This window comes from Odocoileus virginianus, chromosome 1 (genome assembly GCF_023699985.2).
Source record: "Odocoileus virginianus isolate 20LAN1187 ecotype Illinois chromosome 1, Ovbor_1.2, whole genome shotgun sequence".
Lineage (NCBI taxonomy): Eukaryota > Metazoa > Chordata > Mammalia > Artiodactyla > Cervidae > Odocoileus > Odocoileus virginianus.
The window spans coordinates 11,945,272-11,966,514 of NC_069674.1; the positions used below are offsets into that span (position 1 = coordinate 11,945,272).

The window sequence follows — 21,243 nt, forward strand, 5'->3', positions numbered from 1 at the left end:
TACATTTTTATTAGTTATGTTATTTTCTATATATATTCAAACCAATGTACTAATTTGCCACATGATTCCTATCATTATTTTTATCAGAAATGCATTTGATAATATTAAATTTGGAAAAGGTGGCATTTTTACCCATTCATGAGTTTGGTAATTGCTTACTTTTATTTAGATTTCCTTTTTTGTCCTTTACTAAAGTCTTAATAGTTTTTATTTATAAATCTCTTGTGTGTTTCATTAAATTAATTCCTACATATTTTATGACTTGTGTTGCTACTATATTCGTATCTTATTTTTATTATATTTTCTAATTGATTGTTTCTGGGTTAGATTAACTTTATTTATTTTTACAAGTTATTTTATAAATTATTTATTTTCCTAAGTTATTAGGAAATCTTGCTGAGCTTTCCTACTGGTGTGACTCATTTGCCCATTAATTTTCTTGGACCTTAAATGTAACTGATCACATCATCAGCAAATAATTATAATATATCCTCCTCTTTATCAACTACTATTTTCTTTCCTTTTGTATTGGCTAGAATTACAAGTACTGTGTTGCTAAGTCTTATTCCTGACTTTACAAGAAGTGCCTTAGATTCCATTAAATACATTTGTTGTAGAATTTTTATATGTAGTTTTTATTAGGTTGTAAAAGTTCTCTAGTTCTAGCTTCCTAAGAATTCTCATCATTTTTTTCAAGTGTATTGAGATAACTTTGTTTTTCTTTACTTAACCAACATGAGAGTGAACTTACAGATTTTTCTGAAATTGAATCATTTGTATATTCCTGAGAAAATTGCCCCTTGTTAAAAATATGCTGCTTTTTTTTAAAAAAATGTTAAATTTCCCTGGATAATATTTAAATATATTTTCATCTATAAAATTACTCTATATGTTTTACATAATATACTAATGAGAATCATTTTAATCTAGTTTATACAACTATCATAAAATGAGTTGGGCAATTTTTCTTTTTTCATTTTCTGGAAAAACATAACATCTGTGGATTATATGTGTTCATGCTCAGCTGTGTGCAACTCTTTGCAGCCCTATGAACTGTAACCCTCCAGGCTCCTCTGTCCATGGAATTTTCCAGGCAAGAATACTGGAGTGGATTGCCATTGCCTTCTCCAGGGATCTTTCCGACCCAGGGATTGAACTCAGATCTCCTGCAGCTCCTGCATTGTAGGCGGATTCTTTACTGCTGAGCCATTGGGAAGCCCAATGTGGAGTATATACTTTATAGTATATTTTGTTTGCTTTTATTATTATATCTATATCCCCTTGAAACTCTGGTAAAATCCACCAGTAAAAGAATTTTCCATGGGAGTAGTGAGAAGGGCAGAGGGCTTATGTTTTCAGTAGCAATTCAATGTTATTAATGATCATAATTGTATATAAAATTATTATTTCTTCTTGGGCCAGTTAGGCTTTTATTTTTAGACGTGTGTCAACTACAACCATAAATACTTTTCAGTAATATTTTCTTCTTATTTTTAATCTCCACTACATCTATTTTAGCTTCTACCTTTTCGTTTTTTAATTCGTTTGTATCTTTTGTCACTTTTCCTAGGTGAAAATTATAGAAATTTATATCTTCTTATAATCTTCAATCAACTTGAGGTTTTGTTTATGATCTGCTCTGGTCTTTTTTTGTGCCTTTGATTTTTTAATTTAGCATTATTTCATTTATTTTTGATACTTGACGTTTGCTCTATTACTCTTTTCCTTTCACTTTTATTTCTATAAATTTACCCCCAAATTTTGCGAAGCCCCCAGGGAAATTAACTTTTCCTCCCTAGGGCCATAGATATTCATCAAACTCAGTAACCTAACTGATCTCTTCTCTGCTGAAGCCAGAAAGCAGCAGTGTCTTTTCTCCCTAGAAACAGGCATCCCTCCAGTCAATTTGCAATCTGGTGACAAATGGCTGTGGAATGTGGAGATGATGTAAGTATTTCCAGTCTCTGTTCAAACACAGATCCCACATGATTTCAAGTCTGAGAAAACTCACCCCAGCCCTCCGAGCAGGGACAGAGGCACCACCACTCTGAGGAATCCCTGGGCCCAAGCAGACAATCCCTGTGCTGACACAACCCTTCAAATAAAACCAGACTCCAGCCAAAGAAAATGTTGTGTATAAAACTCCAAAACCCTGTCACCGGTAAATTTTGCTTCAGGTCAGGGCTTCTCCACCCTGTAAATTATGTCCAAGAGCCTCTTGGCGCTGTTTCCAAAATTCTGAAGCATGACTACACTGCTGCTTATGAACACCACCCCCACGCCCAGGAGGCCTGCCCGGACTGGGCCCCTTCCCGGCTGCCCCTCCTTACAGGGGGCTATGCGCATCAAAGAATGGCAAGCGGGGGGCACTTGGCATGCTGAAGCTCAGTGCCAGGGAAAGGTCGGCTCGAGGTCTCTACTGGGAAATACGCTGACTGCGGCTCTTCAACATCATAATAATTATAAATGACATTAATGGAGTATTTTAGGAATGATAAAATGTTTGCATAAGTAAGATCTTATCTCCAAACAGCATTTCACATGTCAATTATACCTCAATAAAGTGCAATTTTTTTTCCAATAAAGTGTTATTTTTTAAAAGAAAGAATAAGAGGAGGAAAAATACAGACAACAAGGACACAACTTTCCTGAGGATTTTCTCCAAGTACAAAAATATCAGGGCTAGATGGAAAAATGGGATCAAGAAAGATTTTCTTTAAGATGGGAGAAATATCAGTCTACTTACACATGTACGAGGAATCTAAAGTAGTCTAACTCTTAAAAGAAGGAAATACTATAGTGGTTTCCAGGGGCAGGGGGATGGAGGAAATGGGGAGTTGTCATTCAAAGGGTAAAAATTCCAGTTATGTTTGGTGAACAACTTCTAGAGATCTGTTGTACAACATCGGGCCTGTAGATAACAACATTGTATTAATGCATTTCAAAATCTGTTAAGATGGTAGGTCTCATGCTAAGTGTTCTTGCCACAAAAAAAAAAAAAAAAGGATAGAGAGAGACCCAGAGAAACTCTGGGAGTTGTTAGGCACGTCTGTCCCCTTAATTATGGTGATGGTGTCACGGGTGTGTGCCTATTCCAAATACATCAAATTGAACAAATTAAATGTGTACACGTTTTTGTATTTCAACTATACCTCAACTAAACTATTAAAAAATAAAAAAATGTCCAAACAAACTATGCTAATTAGACACAGGTATTATCATTCTTACATTTAAGTCATGTGAGCTAAGGCTCAGAGAAGGTAAATTACTTCTTAAGTATACTGAGCTAAACAAACAAAACTAAACAAACAAAACCAAATTTGGGAAAGAAATCTAGAATTTTGTAACCCAGAGTTTTTGTTTCCAGTTCTTTCCTTCTCCACAGGGTTTGGGTTCTGCCCTCACTTCCTGCCTCTGGAGTAGCTCCTTATACTTTATGAAGAAGGGGCAATGGGAAGGGAAAGATGGCCTGCTCCCTGTAAGGCCATCATTCAACCCTCCACATTACCTTTAATGGAAGAATTATGTAGAGAGTGAAATAATTGCTTGTTATCAATGGGGGAAGACATCTTACCATCATGGAATCATTTTCCATGTAAATATTCCGTGATGGAGATGTGCAAATTGGTGATGAGCAGACACAAGTATATGGTTTACCTGGTTGAAAAATGGAGACTGTAGCCTCCCCACCACACTCTCCCTTTCTGGCCTCTTTTCATCTTCCTAAACTTCTAACTTTGGAGCATCCTCCTAATCAGTCTGGGGACCTTTCCTTTTTTCTCTCTAAACTATGCTCATTCCCATAGTGATCTCATTGAGTTTCATGACTTAAAGTATCACCTATCACTGATGACTTCACATTTACACCTCTAACTTGAACCTGTCCTGCGAAATGCAGATCACACGTCCAGCTGTTGATTAGACAGATCCACTTGGACATCTAACAAACATTTCAAACTGAATATGCCCCTCACTGAATTGCTGACCACTCTTTCTCCCCAAACTCACACCACCTGAGGCCTTCCTCATCTCAGGTAATGATGTCTCTATTCTTCCTGTTTCTCAGGTAGAAAAATCATTCTGACCCCTCTCTTCCTTTCACATCTCATATTCAATCCATCAGGAAATTCTGCTGCCTCTGCATTTTAAATGCATTATAAAAAATATTAATAAATCAAGTGTATTCAAAACCCAACCTTGTCTCACCATTTCTACTGCTTTTCTCATCTAAATCATATATTCTCTCATCTAGATTATTTTATTGCTGATTTCTGCTTCCAACCTGGCCCTCTGAAGTTTATTCTCAGCACAGCAGCCAGACTGTTTTTTTTTTTTTTTTTAATTTTTGTCTTTTTTTAAATAACAGTTATTTCCGCCAGTCTCACACAGTTCCCTGCAAGGCACCTTCTACTGGCCATCCACAACTTTTCTGACCTTATCTGCCACTCTTCTGTCCTCATTCCACCCCAGCCACCCTGGGCTTCTCTTTGTAGGTCAGACCCACCAGACCTGCTCCCCCATTCAGCATCTATCCCTAGCTAATTCTTCTGCCTGGAATGCCATTCCCAAAGACATCCAGACGATTCACTCTGTACCTCCTTCAAGTTTTGCGTCCAATGTCTCCTTCCCACTAAAGTCTTCCTTGAGCATCCTGTTTAAAATTGCATATCACCCCCTCACATTTTCAAGCCGCCTTTATTTTTCCCCATTGGACTTACTTTCAAATACGCCATCTAGTTTATCTAATTTGGCTACTGTCTCTCTGTTCTCCCTGAAATGTAAGCTTTGTGAAGACAGAAATTTTTGTCAATTTTGCCCATTGATCTACAGGCCAGTACTTAGATCGAAGCCTGGCACATAGTAGGTCCTCAATAAGCGTGTGCTGAATTGTTACAAGTACAAGTGAATGAGTGAATGGACTAGAACAGATGACCTCTAAGCCCTATGTTGCTGGTACACATATGCCTGTGGATAGGTGAGATAATAACCATAAAATCAAGAGCAAGCCTTCATCTCCCAAATTTAGAGGGACCTGCCAGTGTTGTCAAGTTCGTGTTCCATACTCCAGGGTCAAGTTCAAGTTCATACTCCAGAGTCAAGCATATCCTTCGGTGGAAACGGCCCAGTGCAATTTCTTGGGGTCCTTGCACACATGTGAGAGTTAATAAAGACAATCCACTCATGTGTCTCAACAGCCAGCTCCCTGCTCTAGACATTGGATAGGCTAACACATCTTAGACCTACGGAGCACCTGATCCTTCTCCAAGGTTCCAGAACATCCCCCTGGTCCAGCATGCACAGATGGGAATGGGAATTGCTGTGACGACAGAGGAGCGTGGAGCACTCCAGGGAGTGAGTGGGCACCAGTGGGACAGAGGGCATTCTGGGCAGGTGGTCAGGACGAAACAGGAAGCCGCTTCCCTCTGAACAGCTGCAGAGGCACTGTGCGTGCACCAAGCCCTCCTAGGTGTCCGACCTTGAGGAGGGATTTTGTGACAAGAGAATTCATCACAGGATCCTTCTGCTCTTGCCCTGCTTCTGGAAGGGACTAGTACATCCCTCTCCTCCCCATCTCCCCAGCTCTCCAGGGATGTAAAGCAAGCTAGGGTTATAGGACCGACCAGACACAGCTAATCAGAAGCCGCTGCAGAAATCCCCTCCGGGTGCTCACGCTTCTGCAGCCTCTCCATCCTCACTTGTCTCCTTTCCAGCCCTCCTCCCCCTCCACACCTGCCTGCTGCCTCTCTGGAGTCTGCTGTTTTCATTTTACCTGTGATCGCTCTAACCTCCAGTCACCATGACCTGAATCTTCTGTCCACCCCTGTCTCTGAGCCCAGGTAAGGAGAAGCCTGTGGGGTAGGAGGGCAGAGGATGAGAAGCACCAAGAGCAGAGCATGGAAATTAGGGGCTCAGAATGCTTCCCAAGTAGGTTTGCCCTGGAGAGACAACTTCTTGCGAAAGACCCCCTCCTTAGATCAGATCTGGTGGCCCCACAGCAGTAAACCCTGGAGCAACCCCGTGTTCAAGGTGCTATCTGGAGGGGGCTTGAGAAACATGAGGTGGCCACAGGTGCCAGGACTGGTAGGTTCTGCTTCTATTTCTATTGAACGGCCTTTGCCCAAATGCCCCTCTTCTGCCTCAGCTTTCTCATCTAAAAAGGGGGGGAATTCTGTCCTATCAAACGAACAGAAGTTTTCACAGTGAGAGGCATCCAATGATATTTCGGTTCTCTAGTATAACATGTAAGAATAGAATAGAAGAAAATATGATTTCTTCAACTCTCAGAGGCAGAAAATAAAGTACTCAAGAGCATTTTTCCTGTGATTATCATTTTACTTCACGGAACACAAAAACGTGACCTCTGACAATGCCATGACAGGGAAGGCTCCTTCCTGTCCTGCCCTGGGACAGGGCTCCTTCATGTCCTCCCATTCTGGACAAAGGACGAAATCCCTGGACCCCAGACACACCAACACCAGGGCCTCCCCTTGACGAACACCCGGGCTCCCATCAGAGCCCACCTTTGAACTGGCTGAATCCTGTGCCTTCTATCTTATTTTCTCTAGGAATTTGTGACTCCTTCTCAGCAACCACAGGAGTCTTCTAAAGCAGGAGGATGGTGGGGGGAGGTTCCATTGGAAAAAGGTCCTGAAGCCAAAAGTATGCACACAGCTCTAGCAGATAATGGTTTTCCTGAGGTGCCTGTGGCTTTCTGAGGCAATATTCCAAAGAAATCAGCAGCTCTGTCTCCTGATAGGTGGCTGGCTCAGGAAATCAACATTTTTCCTTAACCATGGTGGGGTTTTTGGCATTTTAAGGAATCATGAAAATATCCTGACAGAAGAGAGGTGGCTTCAATTTCTTCACCCATTTCTTAGTCCCAGCTCTCTCAGTCTGTAACCAACAAGAAACAGTCTTCTGGGTTTTGGGGGGAACTCTCTATTTTGTAGCACCAGATGAAGTTGGAAATTAAAAATATTTTCCAAGCTACTAAAACCAACTTCATGGAAAATAATAGTTGATTTTCAAAGAATTTTTGAGAACAAATTAGATTTTTTATAGAGTGAAAATGCAAATATTTACTCAAGTAGACAGAGTAACTGACCCCAAGGCCTAGAATACTTTTTAAAAATGTAACAGCACAATGATCATACATTTGTGTGTGATAAGCTGACCTTCATGGTCCCAGAACTGGGACAGTCTCCTTGCCAAACAATTTTGATGTTGAAGATTAAAATGCTAATTTTTGAAGCATATCCCTCTTCCTCTGGTGGAAGAGATATTAATTTAAATGGGTGCTGCTTCATTCAAACGAAGTTTGAATGAATTTCTTTAAAAGCATTAAAGGCAGAGAGCCGGCTCTAAAATCAGCAGGACTCCTAGATTTGTATGGTTCAAAGCTCCTCTCCAGATGAAAGTGGAAAGACCGGCAAGCCTGAAATGACACTTCACTCAAAGTTCTAATCCCACTATTGGTTTTTGGAGAAAAGAGAACTAACAGCAGCAACTATTCAACTAACAGCGGAACTCTTAACACAAGTGCACACATTGTCATGATTCTGAATTGTCAGGCAACCGAGGACAAAATGTTGACCAAAATGCAAAACCCAAGGTAACATATTGACCCAGAGCTGGAGAACTAAAACATCCAGAATTGTAACCATCATTTTAAGAAGGGGTCCAGAGCAGACACAGGAAATATCAAGAGCATCTCATTTTTATAACATGTAGAAGGGGAAAAGCAAGAATGTTTGTATAAGGAAAACATTCCCCATTAAATCTACTTAAATGCTTTCAGGGGATAAAGATGCCAAAAAGAAACTAGCAAGGACTTCTTTTATTTAGATTTTCAAAAGCCTTTGATAAGCTATCTTACCAAATTTAGTCATGGGGACTCAGTAGACTGCTTTATCGTATAAGAGAAACTGGTTCACAAGACAGAAACCTCATGCCAGAAAGGAGGCTCACATCCCAGGGGTCGAGGCTGAGATCATAAATGGTTGGAGGAGGGAGTACAGTGAAATCTCTATAACCAAAGATGATATTTAGCTCCTTCGAGTAAAGAAATTACCAAATTGATGCAAACACACACACACACACACACACACACACAAGATGTAATTTTGCAAGACAAAGCATGAAATAGGTAAACGAGTTTTTTTGTGAGTTTTTAAAATTAGAACACAAATCTGAATTTGAAACATAAATAATGCAAATATATGTTAATTAACGAGGTTCACGTTACCTGTCATAAACCAAGGAAAAGGCCGATGACATAGGAAAAGGAGTCATTATAGTAATTACAGCCGTCAGTCGCTCTGCAGATGCCACCCATAGGCTGACGGGATGCTGTAGAAGTTGGGTGATAGCATGGTGTGATTAATAACCATCTCTTGAGGACCACTTTGTGCCCAGCCCTGTGCTGTGAGCTTCCTTTGTAGGATGCCTCTGAATTAGACACCGTTACCTCCATTGAGATGTACAGAGATGGAGAATCAGGGAAACTGAGTACCTCACCCACAAGTAATGTGGTTAGTAAGTGACTGAGCCAGTATTTGAATTCACAGATGTCTTCTTCCAAAATCTGTACAGGCTTAGAAAGATGATGGAAAACCAAAGAGAAAAAAAGTGGAAGGATAGAAAGAGAGGTGGGGGAAAGAAAAATGATGATAGATAGAGACTTATCTACTATGTCTATCTCCGCCTTTTCCCCGTGAGAAAAGTATTCTTCCTAAATCCAGAATACTATTATGCACACCTTTGTTTCATGGATCCCAGAAAGACAGCAAAGTCACTTGAGAAGACACAATCAAGGGGTGAGGAGATTTTCATGATGGAAAGATGAATATGCAGAGGAAATGTGATCGAAGCTCATCAAGGCATGAAGGACAGAGATGAGAATGCATTCAGTCTTGTGCATCTACTATGTGTGGGTTTTGTGCTAGCTTTTACTTGTTATCTCACAGAATCCTCACATGTCCCTCCTTTGCTACCCCCATTCAACATAAGGAGGCAAGGTTTCAGAATGTTAATTAACTTGTCTGCAACCTAAATGGGGCATCAAATACCAAAGCAAAAATTTAGACTGTGGGGAGTCTTTCTACTTCACTGAGGACTAAGGAAAAGAAAAAACAAAACAATCTTTTCCTGCCAGGGTTCTCTGTCCATGGAATTTTCCAGGCAAGAATACCGGAATGGGTTGCCATTTCCTTTTCCAGGGGAATCTTCCTGACTAGAGATGGAACCCGCCTCTCTAGTGTCTCCTGCATTGCAGGCAGATTCTTTATCACTAGCATCACCTGGGAAGCCCTTTGAATGCACCGTATGTGTTTTTCCTAAAAAGATGTACTGGATGAAAATAGATTTCAGAACAATTTGTGTAAACTCATAGACCAGATGCTCATGGCAGCTTATTAAGTCTAATAATGGAAATTCGGGCATATTGACAATTCTAAGTTTAATTTCTTATGGGACAGTGATCTGATCTTTCTGTGACCTCTCCCCTGGTGTTTTTGTAAACAATAACACTAGATCAATGGACTTCAGGTCTACTCTGGAAGACAATTCTGGCAGCAAACAGAATCATCAAACAGGAGTTCTGGGTCCAGCTCTGCTGCCAACAGATAGTGGCGAGGTCCCAGGCTGGTTATGTGACCTCTCTGCAGCATCCCTCACTGTAACATGAAGATCTGGACCATTTGACTTTCAAGTTAGTTCAGTATCATATCTTACAGAATCTTCAAGAGGGGCCTGATCTGTCTGCCTTTCAAATCTCCCCACAACCTCTCCTTCGAAATGATTCAACTGGCTATTAAAATGGCCAGCTAAAAACATCATTATTACAGATCATTTTATTTATTCTATAGAGTGAAAATCAAATCCCAGATCTATATCCCCTGCCCAGCCACATCCAGATAGATGTCCTGGGCCACCAGGCAGCTATTAATCTGTGAGTGCTCCATAGAGCCTTATGCAATCAGGAAAGCAGTTCTGCCAGGACAGTAACAATAGGAATGAGAATATCAAGGCTACGGGGAAATTCTTCTTAAATCTGCTGTCTTAGGGCATCTGTATTCCTGCTTACATCCACATGTCCTCGAGATAAATGTCAGCAAAGGGAAATTTGAGCACAGAAATGTCTTGGAGGGTGCAGGTAATTTCTGGGCAGAAGGAGGTGGGAGATGTGGGTAGAGGGACTGCTGCTACTGCTAAGTCACTTCAGTCGTGTCCGACTCTGTGTGACCCCATAGATGGCAGCCCACCAGGCTCCCCCATCCCTGGGATTCCCCAGGCAAGAACACTGGAGTGGGTTGCCATTTCCTTCTCCAATGCATGAAAGTGAAAAGTGAAAGTGAAGTCGCTCAGTCATGTCTGACTCTTCGAGACCCCAAGGACTGCAGCCCACCAGGCTCCTCCGTCCATGGGACTTTCCAGGCAAGAGGACTGGAGTGGGGTGCCATAGCTTTCTCCGGGGTAGAGGGTCAGAGTGTGTCTTATGGGAGAAGAATTTTTGGGAGACTGATAAAGAGGGAAGACAGTATAGTGGATAAAATCATGGACTAGCAGGGACTAGATTGCTTGAGTGAAAACCAGGCTTTACTGCTAACTAGCTTCATGACATTTAATTCCTTTAGTTCTCAATTTCTTTCCCTCTTAGATAAGTACAATAAGAGTCCACCTGCCTCATTAGATTGTTGCTAGTATTAAGTGAGTTAAATGTCTGGAGTCCGTACACGCATTTGCCTGATGCTCTCTCAGCTATGGTTGTTGAAGAGTGAGAATATGGCCCATCTGGCCCTGAAGGAGGAAGGGGGAGTTTTCTTTTCCTTCCATAGCTTCTCCTACTAGGCTGGAGCCTGGTCTTGAACAAACTACTGCAGTTGTGAAAGTATCTGTTCTCCTTCTCCCTCCCAGGGAAAAGACTTCTCTAACATACATTCCTAGAGACTGTGAGAAATCCTCTTAAAAACTCTAGACAAAGTAGAAACACTGCTCACTCTCCTTCTGGTTGAACTCCGCCATCTGGCTTGCTTTCCATGGCCTTGTTGCAAACATAATATGCCTTGAGCTTAGGGTTATTGGAGCCACTACCCAGCCTTTCGCAACATCTCCATTTCTGTGAAGTATGAACATGAGGGGGAAAGAAATGGATTGTTTGTGTCTCTCTGCCCTCCACTCCCTGCCTCTCTAAGGAGATGAAAAGGAAGAAGTAAAAGATGGAAGGGGTCAGCAGAGGCAGAGTGAAGAGAGCTGGTCCCTGCAACAGCTTCGTCCTGCCTGAACTTCCAGGACATTAGGCTTCTGTCTCTTGGTCACAACCACAGCTACAACACCTGGTGGGGTGAGGCTGCCCACTCAACACAGGTTTGTTAAATTTGTACAAATGACTGAACACAGCAGGGTGAGGAAGGGAATGATGGGAAGTGATTCCATCCCTCAGACCCACCCACAACCCCACCCTATTCCTCCCCATCAACGCAACAATGCAAACATCTGTTTCAAGGCATTCCCCTCAGATGACAAAAAAGAGCACAGGCTGTCACTGATATAAATCCCTGGAATTCTCTTCAACAAGGAGCATTAATAGCAAAGAGCAAGCCCTTCGCATTCCTTCCCACTCCTGTATTCAGTTTACCTGTTGCCAGTGCACTTTTTATCGCTGTTGCGCTCTGTAGTATAACAACAAATTCCACTTCCAACACCGATTAGAAACAGTGACTCAGAGGCACTAAGAGGAAATAATAGTTGAGCTTATAATTAAAATTAATTAAAAAAGAGATATCATTAATAGCTATTGGAAAAACCAGACGTCCTCCTTTAGTTGGCATGGCTCTGAATTTCTTACCAATTGATGGTCCCTGACTCCGGAGGTTTATAACAATTGTAGCCAACCTACACGCTATCAATGCTCTCTACTGTTGCCTGCAATGAGTCACCGGATAATACTCAAGAGACTCTGTTCTGACAGCAGATCTGGAATGTACTGCTACCTCTGAAGGGCAAGTTAGAACAGATGTACATGGCTTTTTGTCCTGCTGACGGAGTACTAATAAGACTGTTAGGATGTATTATTCCAGATGGGCCCAGTCAGGCCTTTCCGCTAACCATTGCCTGCTAAGTGTCTGCCTTAACGCCAGGAACAGACTCGGGTCTCTATTTAAAGCTAAATCACTGTGGATTGACTGACTAATGCCAGGGACCTTTCACATCCTGTTATAGGGTCATGGGAAGTTCTGGATTCAATCTCAGGAATGCAGATTCTGATTCTAATTATCTGTCAACAGTTAAGCCCTTTACCCTGTTCCTCCCCAGCTTTTTATTTTTTCTCCTTAAAATTATGAGGTTGAATGAGATGATGACTAAGATCTTCATCTGCATTAGTGTTAGTCACTTAGTCGTGTCCAGCTCTGTGACCCCATGGACTATAGCTTGCCAGACTCCTCTTTCCATGGAATTTTCCAGGCAAGAATACTGGAGTGGGTTGCCATTCCCTTCTCCAGGGGATCTTCCCGACCCAGGGATCAAACCCAGGTCTCCTGCATTGCAGGCAGGTTCTTTACCTTCTGAGCCGCTAGGGAAGCCCTATGTTTTTGTAATTCTGCGGTACAAGGAAAGCAACTCAGAAATAGCAGCACAGGGCAGGAAGGAGGAAGTAGAAGCAGAACCGATAGACACAGTGCCTGCCTTCGGGCAGCCAGCTGAGGCTGAGGTCGACTAATACTGGTGGCTGTACAAGACCCACAAAGCAAGTGGAGTTAGAAGAAAGGGCATTCTTCCTAGGTGGAGGGCAAGAGAGATGCAAAGGAAAGAAAGGGTCTCAAATCAAGGTTTCTTTACAAAGAGCATGTTGAGAAAGGAGTTGTAAGAATTCTAGTCTAGGAGGCAGGAAGAACTGGACCAATTTTCAGAACAAGACAGTAAGATGTCCCTGGTGGCTCAGAGGGTGAAGAATCTGCCCACAAGGCAGGCGACCTGGGTTCAATCCCTGGGTTGGAAATATCCCCTGGAGGAGGGCATGGCAAACCCACTCCTGTATTCTTGCCTGGAGAATCCCCAAGGACAGAGGAGCCTGGTGGGCTACAGCCCATGGAGTCACAAAGAGTCAAACAGGACTGAGCCAATAACCACATGGGGAGGAGATGGAAATAAACACAGCAACCCGCCCCCCTCTCAGCAGCTCTACTGGCTCCTACCCTCTAAATTCCATCCAGCCCTTTCTTCACCAGCAGGGCCAGAGGAGCGGAGCCCACAAACTCCCCCTTTCCCCGCTTCTTTCCCACAGGTGCCTCTGGACCTGGACAGGCGGTTGCATGGCCAGCCCCAGCAATGCCACCCTGCCCCGCGGCTTTCTCCTGCAGGGCTTCGCCGAGTTCCCGCACCTGAGGCCGGCGCTCTTCCTGCTGCTGCTGGCCCTGCACCTGGCCACCCTGAGCGGGAACCTGCTCATCCTGCTGGCCGTGGCCTCGGCGCCTACCCGGCCGCCCATGCACCTCTTCTTGTGCCAGCTGTCAGCCATCGAGCTGGGTTACACACTGGTGGTGGTGCCCCGCACGCTGGCCGACCTGGCCTCGCCGGGCCTGGGCCGAGGCAGCCCCATCTCCTTCCTGGGCTGCGCCGTGCAGATGCAGATGTTCGTGGCCCTGGGCGGGGCCGAGTGCTTCCTGCTGGCCGCCATGGCCTATGACCGCTACGTAGCCATCTGCCATCCGCTCCGCTATGCGGCGGTGGTGACACCCGGGCTGTGCGCGCGGCTGGCCCTGGCCTGCTGCCTCGGGGGCCTGGCGGTGTCCGTGGGGCTCGCGGTGGCCGTCTTCCACCTGCCCTTCTGCGGCTCCCGCCTGTTGGTGCACTTCTTCTGCGACATCACGGCGCTTGCTGCACCTGGCCTGCACGCGGAGCTACGCCGAGGAGCTGCCTCTGCTGGGCGCCTGCCTGCTGCTGCTGCTGCTGCCCTCGCTGCTCATCCTGGCCTCCTACGGCGCCATCGCCAGCGCCCTGCGCCGCCTGCGCTGTCCGCGGGGCCGCCGCAAGGCCGTCTCCACCTGCGCCTCGCACCTGACCGTCACCTTCCTCCACTACGGCTGCGCCACCTTCATGTACGCGCGGCCCAAGGCCAGCTACTCCCCGCGACTGGACCGCGCGCTGGCGCTGGTCTACACCCACGTGACGCCGCTCCTCTACCCGCTCATCTACAGCCTGCGCAACCGCGAGATCGCCGCGGCCATCCGCCAGGTGCTGGGGCGCTGGCGAGCCCGCCAGGCCCCGGGTCAGGAGGGTCTGTCTGTGTGAGCCCTGATCGCAGGCAGGGGCCAGGCCAGATTGAGCAGCTCTGCTCGCTCACGTTTCCCCCATCAGCATGTGTCCGCGTTGTGGAGTGCCGGCGGAGAACTCAAGAACCGGCTTCAAGAAGAGAGAATCTGGAAGCGCGTCCGCCTAAGACGCCCCTCCCAGCAGTGGCTCCATCCTCCGCCCCTCCCGTGTGGAAGAGAACCCTAGACCCCCACTTAGCGGCTCCAGCAGTGTACCTGTAGAGTTCTTCCCACGTGCCGGGCCGGGGCAATATCGTGGGCTTGGGGTGACAAAGAAGCCACAACGCATGCCCCAGAGAGCTCACAGGGAGAGAGGAGGACGTGAGGAGTAAACAGGAGATGGATGGAGTGGGCTCATCCCAGACCTTTCCGGGGGAGAGGGGAGTCAGGCAGAGCTTCTTGGGGGGACAAAGATGGCTCAGTGGAGAACTGGACGATGGGAAGAAGTCAGCCCGATGAAGAGAAAAGTGAAGACTGCTCCAAATAGAAATGGTTAACCAGGGGTGGCGGCATTTGGAGGAAGGACCTTGTAAAAAGCTGAAGGGTTGGAGTTCATGGGGCAGTGTGATAGCTTTCCCCTCGTTGTGTGGTCACTCTGGCCGCAGTGTGGAGACTGGATTGGAGATATGGAGACCCATGGAAGTTACTACCATATCCAGGAGAGAGGTGATCGAGTCTGGACCAGAGTCGTGACATTGGTGACTAAGGGACAAGGAAAGACCCAAACGATAGGCAGGAAGAGGAAACTACAGTATCTTGGTTAGATGTGAGGGTGAGGAAGAAAGAGGCTCTAAGGATCATTTCTAACCTAGGTCACCAGGTGGACAGTGGGACAATTTGCTGAAAAGGACACAGGAGCAGGTGCAAGAGAGAAGTGGGGATGATGGGGGTTTCCACTTAGAACATGTGGAGTCGAAGGGCGGCCAGGACAAGCCAGTGAAGACAGTGACTGAGAAGGCAAATGCACTCCTCAGTTCAGGAGTTCAAGGGAGGGAGCCAAGAGGGATGAATTGGAGACTGCAGAGAGCTGCAGAGATCAGGAAGTGATCATTGCTCTCTAGGTGATGAGATTATAGGTGATTTATATTTTCTTGATTATATATTTTCCAAATTTCTCAATTTTCAGTGGGTTTTACTCTTACATATAAAAATTATTATTTAGGGCAAATAATACTGGAGCCCCTCAGTGAGTCAGAGGGGCTCCTCTGATCTGTCTATCCCCAGGATAAATGCCTGAAAGCTGTCTCCTGAAAGTATGGAGTGAAGCAGCAGGGAACTCTGCCCATGTGGTACAACAGTAGGAGGGCACAGAGGTGCTTTTATCCACCAGTAGCTTGGTGGAAATGTTACTGTCAAAGGTAAAGTGAGGAGACATTCAGAGGAAGAATTACTAATCCACATTGCCTTGTAAAATTGACTACAGTAAATGAACCCCCTTGAGGTGACTATTTCTATACAATGTTACTACATCGGTATATCCTAGTACAGTAAAGGGAACACACTGGCACAAAATTTAGGCTACATTAGGATAATTCAAGAGTTTATTCCTCCATCCATATATGCAGCAAATAAATGCTTTTTGAATGATGGTTCCATGCCAAGGACTAGAGAGTTAAGGATTCAACTGTTATCAAAATGCCACTATATACCTGGCACTGCAATCCAAATTATTAGAGGAATGAAGGTGAGGCTCATGTGGAGTTGGAAATCTGCTAGGGGATTCAGGCAAAGAAATAGGCACTGTATCACCATGCAATGAGTATGGTATGACAAGATCCTTTTGGAAGCAGTTTGCCTGGACTTGGGGTGGTGGGAGTTATCAGAAGGCTATGGAAGAAGTAATGTGTGAGATCTAAGGACAAGTGAGATAGTTAGAGCCAGACAAAGACAGTTGAGGAAGGAGAGTCCGGGCAAAGGAAACAACAGGAGCAAATATTCCCAAGGTAAGAGACCATGATTCATTCCAGGGACTTGTCAGGAGGACTGATTCTTATTGATGGTGATGGGGAGTGGAGTGCTATGTGTTGTTTGTATTAAGAGGTTATGCTAAAGGCACAAATTTGGGCCAGATCATGTAAGTTCTGTATGCCATGATAAAGAGTTTGGATTTTACCCTAAAGAAAAAGGAGAAAAAAGAGGAGGGAAAGGAAAGAAAAGTAGGAAGAAGACGAGAGTAAGAAAAAAGAGAAGGCATTGAAAATATTTAAGCAGGGGAGTGATATGATCCAGTCTGAACACTCTGACTACTATGTAAAGAATGGAGAAGGACATGACAGAAAGTTTATCTATTAGGCAGCTAGAGTAGAAACACAGGTTAGAGATGATGTTGACCTACTTTAGGTAAGTGGTAATGGAAATGGAGAGAAATGGACAGATTGAAGAACTATTTAGAAGGTAGATAGAATAGAACTTTGCAGATTGAATGCTTAGGGATAAAATAGAAAAGGGATTCATTGATGATATAGACTCTGTGATCTGGAAAAAATGAAAATTGGGTTCACTGAGATGGAGTCCATATAGGAAGAGTAATCAGTTTGAATGCAGGACAAAGCTGAAATGATGAGTTCGGTATTGACTATGCTGACTTGGACTGTGGAGATGTATAGCTGGCAGTGAGTATGAGTCAGGAGAAGCATATCTAGAAATCATCAACACACCAGTGGCAATTGGCGTGGCTCAGATGGTCCACAGAGAGTGAGCAGAGGAATAACAGAGCAGTTCCGAAACAGAACTCTGAGGAAGACCAGCAATGAAGGGTGGATGACTGGATGAAACAAACTGCGTAATTTATTAACTACATTAATAAAGCAAAAACTTTACTCCTGGGACACTGTCCTAAACAAAGTGAAAAGAACAAAGACAAACTGGGAAGATCATATCTAATGTATGAAAGAGGTTTTATTTCATTAATACATAAGGAACTTTGCCAGTTGAGGAAAAGACTTACTACGTAATCCCAAAGAAAAATGGGCAAAGGATATGAAAAGACAGTTCACAGAACAGGAAAGGCAAATGGCTTTTAAACATAGGAAAAGAGTTTCAGCCTCGCTCAAGAGAAATGCAACATGAAATGAGAAAATGTTATTTAGAGCACTTCCTCCTCAAAAATGTGAACACAGAGTTTGGAGGGTACAACAGTCTCCCCCATATATTGTTGGTGGTAGAATATATTTGTTCAATTTCTATGGAGGCAAATTGGGTACATTAATTAAAATAATTTAGAATTAAATGACATATCGCTTGTTCCAATAACTCTACTTCAAGAATTTGACCTTGCTAATGTATTTGCCTTGTGGGCAAATATGTACATTGAAAAATATTCATCTCAGCATTACTTGCATCAGCAAGATTAAAGATCGTTTAAATAGCAGTATGTGACTGATTAAATAAATTGTGGTTTAGCCCTGTAAGGGAGTCCTATGCAATTGCTAAAGAGAATGAAGCAGTTTTATGTGTGATAGATCTGGAGCCATCTCTCATAAATGCTATTAAATGAAAAAGCAAGGTGCAACACAGTATATATAAGGAGTCATCCTTAATTCTGGTGCATCTTTGATTCTGGCCTTTTCCTTGTTATTTTCACTCCTGAAATCCTATTCTTCATCATTCAGATGCTGTCTTGGCTCAAATATTAGCTACTTCTAAAGGCCCTCCCTGGTTACACTATATAATGTCATCTCTCTGCCCTCTCTCACATGAGCATGCTTTAAATTCTAATCATCTCTCATTACTGAAAATTATCTGACTTCCTCTTAAATTGCCTGTTCCTCCCAACAGAATATAAACTCTTATTAAAATTTTCTGCTTTACTCACATGGTCTTCCCTGTGCCTAAACATGTGTCTGGCATGTAGTAGTTGCTCATTAGTAAACAGCAGTAAGTTGTTAAAGAATAAGTGAATAAATAAGTATTATGGAATGTTAGTATATATACATATACATATGTAATATGTATATACATATATGTATATACATATTTAATTTTTATATACATATAAAAGCACTCAGAATATCATGTGTGTATAAACATATGTGTGCTTATATATGTCCTATAGTTTTACACACACACACACACACACACACACACAAATTATAATCATATTAAGAGTCTGGGCAACTGAGAGGCAGAGTGGAGTAGACATTTACTTTTTTTGAATACTTTCCTTGAACACATATATACATTATTTACTCAATAAATACTTTCAAAATAAAGGCTAGGCAGAGGAAAAGGAAGGCACAGTTTTTTTAAAAGAGCAGTCAAAAAAGTGGAAGAAGATCCAAGAGAGCATGATGTCATGGAAACCAAGGAAAGAGAATTTCAAGGATAGTGGGATCAACAGTGCTAAATGATACTCCTATTTCTAGAGTAATATGATACTGGAGCCAGAGATAACTTTAGAGATGTCTAATCTGGCCCAAAGAGCACCAAGCTCACCTGCACAAACCTCAGCAAAACATATGCAAAGGCCTGGCGGCCAAACTACACAGGCCACTTTCAGAAATGCTGTTTAGCCAGAGATCATGCCTGGCTCAGTCAGTCCTGAAGAAACCAACTCAAGTCGTGTTTGATCACTTGCTGGAGTAGGAAGCAACACTGGCTTTCATTTTTAACGCTGAAATCGACACCTTTTTAAGATCTGTCCCTGGGATTTATTTTACTCCAGTATGGTAAGGAGACAGACACAGAGAAAGTTGCCTTTGAAAGAAGAGTTTATTAACCACAGCGAGGGGAGGGGGTGGGCCCACCATGCAGGCAGCCATGGGAAAGTGCTGATCAGTTAGGAAGCAGAAGGAGAGGGAGAGAGCATGACCCTCAGCCACTAGTGTGGTTGCTGAGGGATGGACAGATGAGGCGGTATAGGAAAGCTGGAGGAAACTTAGGCTTGGATGATTTGAGTAATTCTGGCAGCTCTGGGTCACAGGACAGGTCTCCAGCTGTCCAGTCTAGTTGACCTAGCTCTGAGGTGATAGAGCATGGTGGCTTGGTGTCTGAGAGTTAAATAAAGGTGACTGGATGTGGGCCCTGGATTGGCTGGCTTGCATATGAAAACACACTAAAGGATGGTGGTTTGCAATGTCTGAGAATTAGCCAGCTCTGAGAGGGGCAGCCTACCCCCACCAGCAAGTCCCCCAAGATGTCAAAACATCATAAAGTATGAAAAATGTAAGACATGATTAATACAAACACAAACTCTACAAACAATAACTGAGACTCTATGTGTGGAATAAACATAATCCTTCTGCTTGGGTTCCAGAGTCCATCTTTATCTACTTCCTCAGAGGGCTCATACATTACTCACTGCTACATCTCCCATGCCTTGAACTTGATCATATAAACATCTTTATGATGGGAAAATTCCAATTACTTTGATTGCAAGGTCCTTTTCCTTGAAGTGGCAAGTTCCAACCGGGGTGGTGTTTAAATGAATGACTACTTCCCCACCTGAGGTAGGTAAAAGGACAAGCTAGAAGAGGATAGAGGGAGGGATCTAGAATACTGTCACCCAGAGAAGAAAAAGAAAGGTGAAGTGAGCATGAAAGATGTTTATTAAGTCTTCAGTGAAACTTCCCTATGTATGAGGCAGTTGCCCACATCTAAACTAAGGCTCGCTTAACAGGTGCATGAAAATAGACCTTTATAGTCATTCCACTGATGTTAACATTATAAAAACTAGTAGAGTAGGATTTTAAATATATGTCTGATATGGTGATAATAATCACCATGGTTATAGTACATCTCCCACTAGAACCCTTAAAAGAACCAACCTAATACAACCATTGGAGTAAGACTTCGGAAATACTTGATAATGGGCACTCTTTGTGTAGCCTAACAGCCTCATCTTTCTCCTTCCTCAGATGAGATCGTGTCTGTGACATTGCTTGAAAGTAATTAAGCATGATTTTTTTAAAAAAAGAAAGTAATTAAGCATGGTATAAGTTTTTTCTCTTTTCAGGATAAGTAGAGAAGGAACGCCCTTCTAGCCAGATCGGAGCTGGAGAGTTGTCTTTCTTCCAGGAGCCAAAGGAATTTCTTTAAACTTTTTTCTACTGGGCTTGGAGAGAGGAGAGGGAGGAAATGTGCAAGGCAGTTTCTCAGGACAGCACTCCTCACCGCTCACCCTTTCTTCAGGACATTGGCAGTAAGTTCTCCATCAGCCTGAGCAGAGGCAAGATGGGAAGGGCTCTGGTCGCCTCTGTGAATAGCTTCTGCACCCATATCTACTCTTGAATAATCCTTCCCAGCCCCTGCACTCACTTTCCTCTTGTACTCCCTTCAGGCTTCCATATCCCCGTGCCCACACCACTGGGTCAGAAGAAGGCTTCTTGGGCTGGAATCTGTCCTCTCCTTTGGCTCAGTCCCAACTGCCCTCTCCAGCGCCGCAGAACAGGCGCTCAGAGGTTCTCCACACGTATACCAAAGCTTGAGCATCAGTTCCAACCAGTGACGTTTCTAAAAAGGTACTTCCAAAACATCTCTCACAAAATCCCAAAGTAGCATGAAACATTCTGTATCTGATGCAGAAAACTGTGGGAACAGCTTGTATCTTGCGAAAGAGAAAACAAGAAAATTTTGAGTTTACAGGGCTCAACAGGATAGAAGTAAATGTGTGAAGGGGAAAAAGTAGTTTTCTATTTGTAGCACTGGTTTGGCTAGCATCTCTTTTCTGAAGTGTTGAAAGTATTTTAAACATAAAAATACCTAACACTGGTTGAGGATTCACCAGAGAATAAGACCCTGTGTTGAGGGCTTTACATGTATTCTCCATTTAATCTTCAAAAGAGCCACACAAGACAGATATTATCATTCTCAACACTTTACATTTGAAAAAGTGGAGGCAGAAGCTTTCACTTGCCCAGTGTCATCAATATACAAGGTGGCGGGTCAAGATTCTGATGCTGGCGTTCAGGTGTAGACACTTATCCTCCCCGTTTTG

The 21,243-nt window shown here is 43.6% G+C and overlaps 1 protein-coding gene across 1 annotated transcript; it reads left to right on the top strand.

Moving 5' to 3' along the window:
• The first annotated feature begins 13,310 nt into the window (after positions 1-13,310).
• On the top strand, positions 13,311-14,289 carry OR6B1 (olfactory receptor family 6 subfamily B member 1). The gene is given in 2 exon segments (XM_020897562.2): positions 13,311-13,871; positions 13,873-14,289. Coding segments are annotated over 2 exon segments (978 nt in total).
• The last annotated feature ends 6,954 nt before the right edge of the window (positions 14,290-21,243 follow it).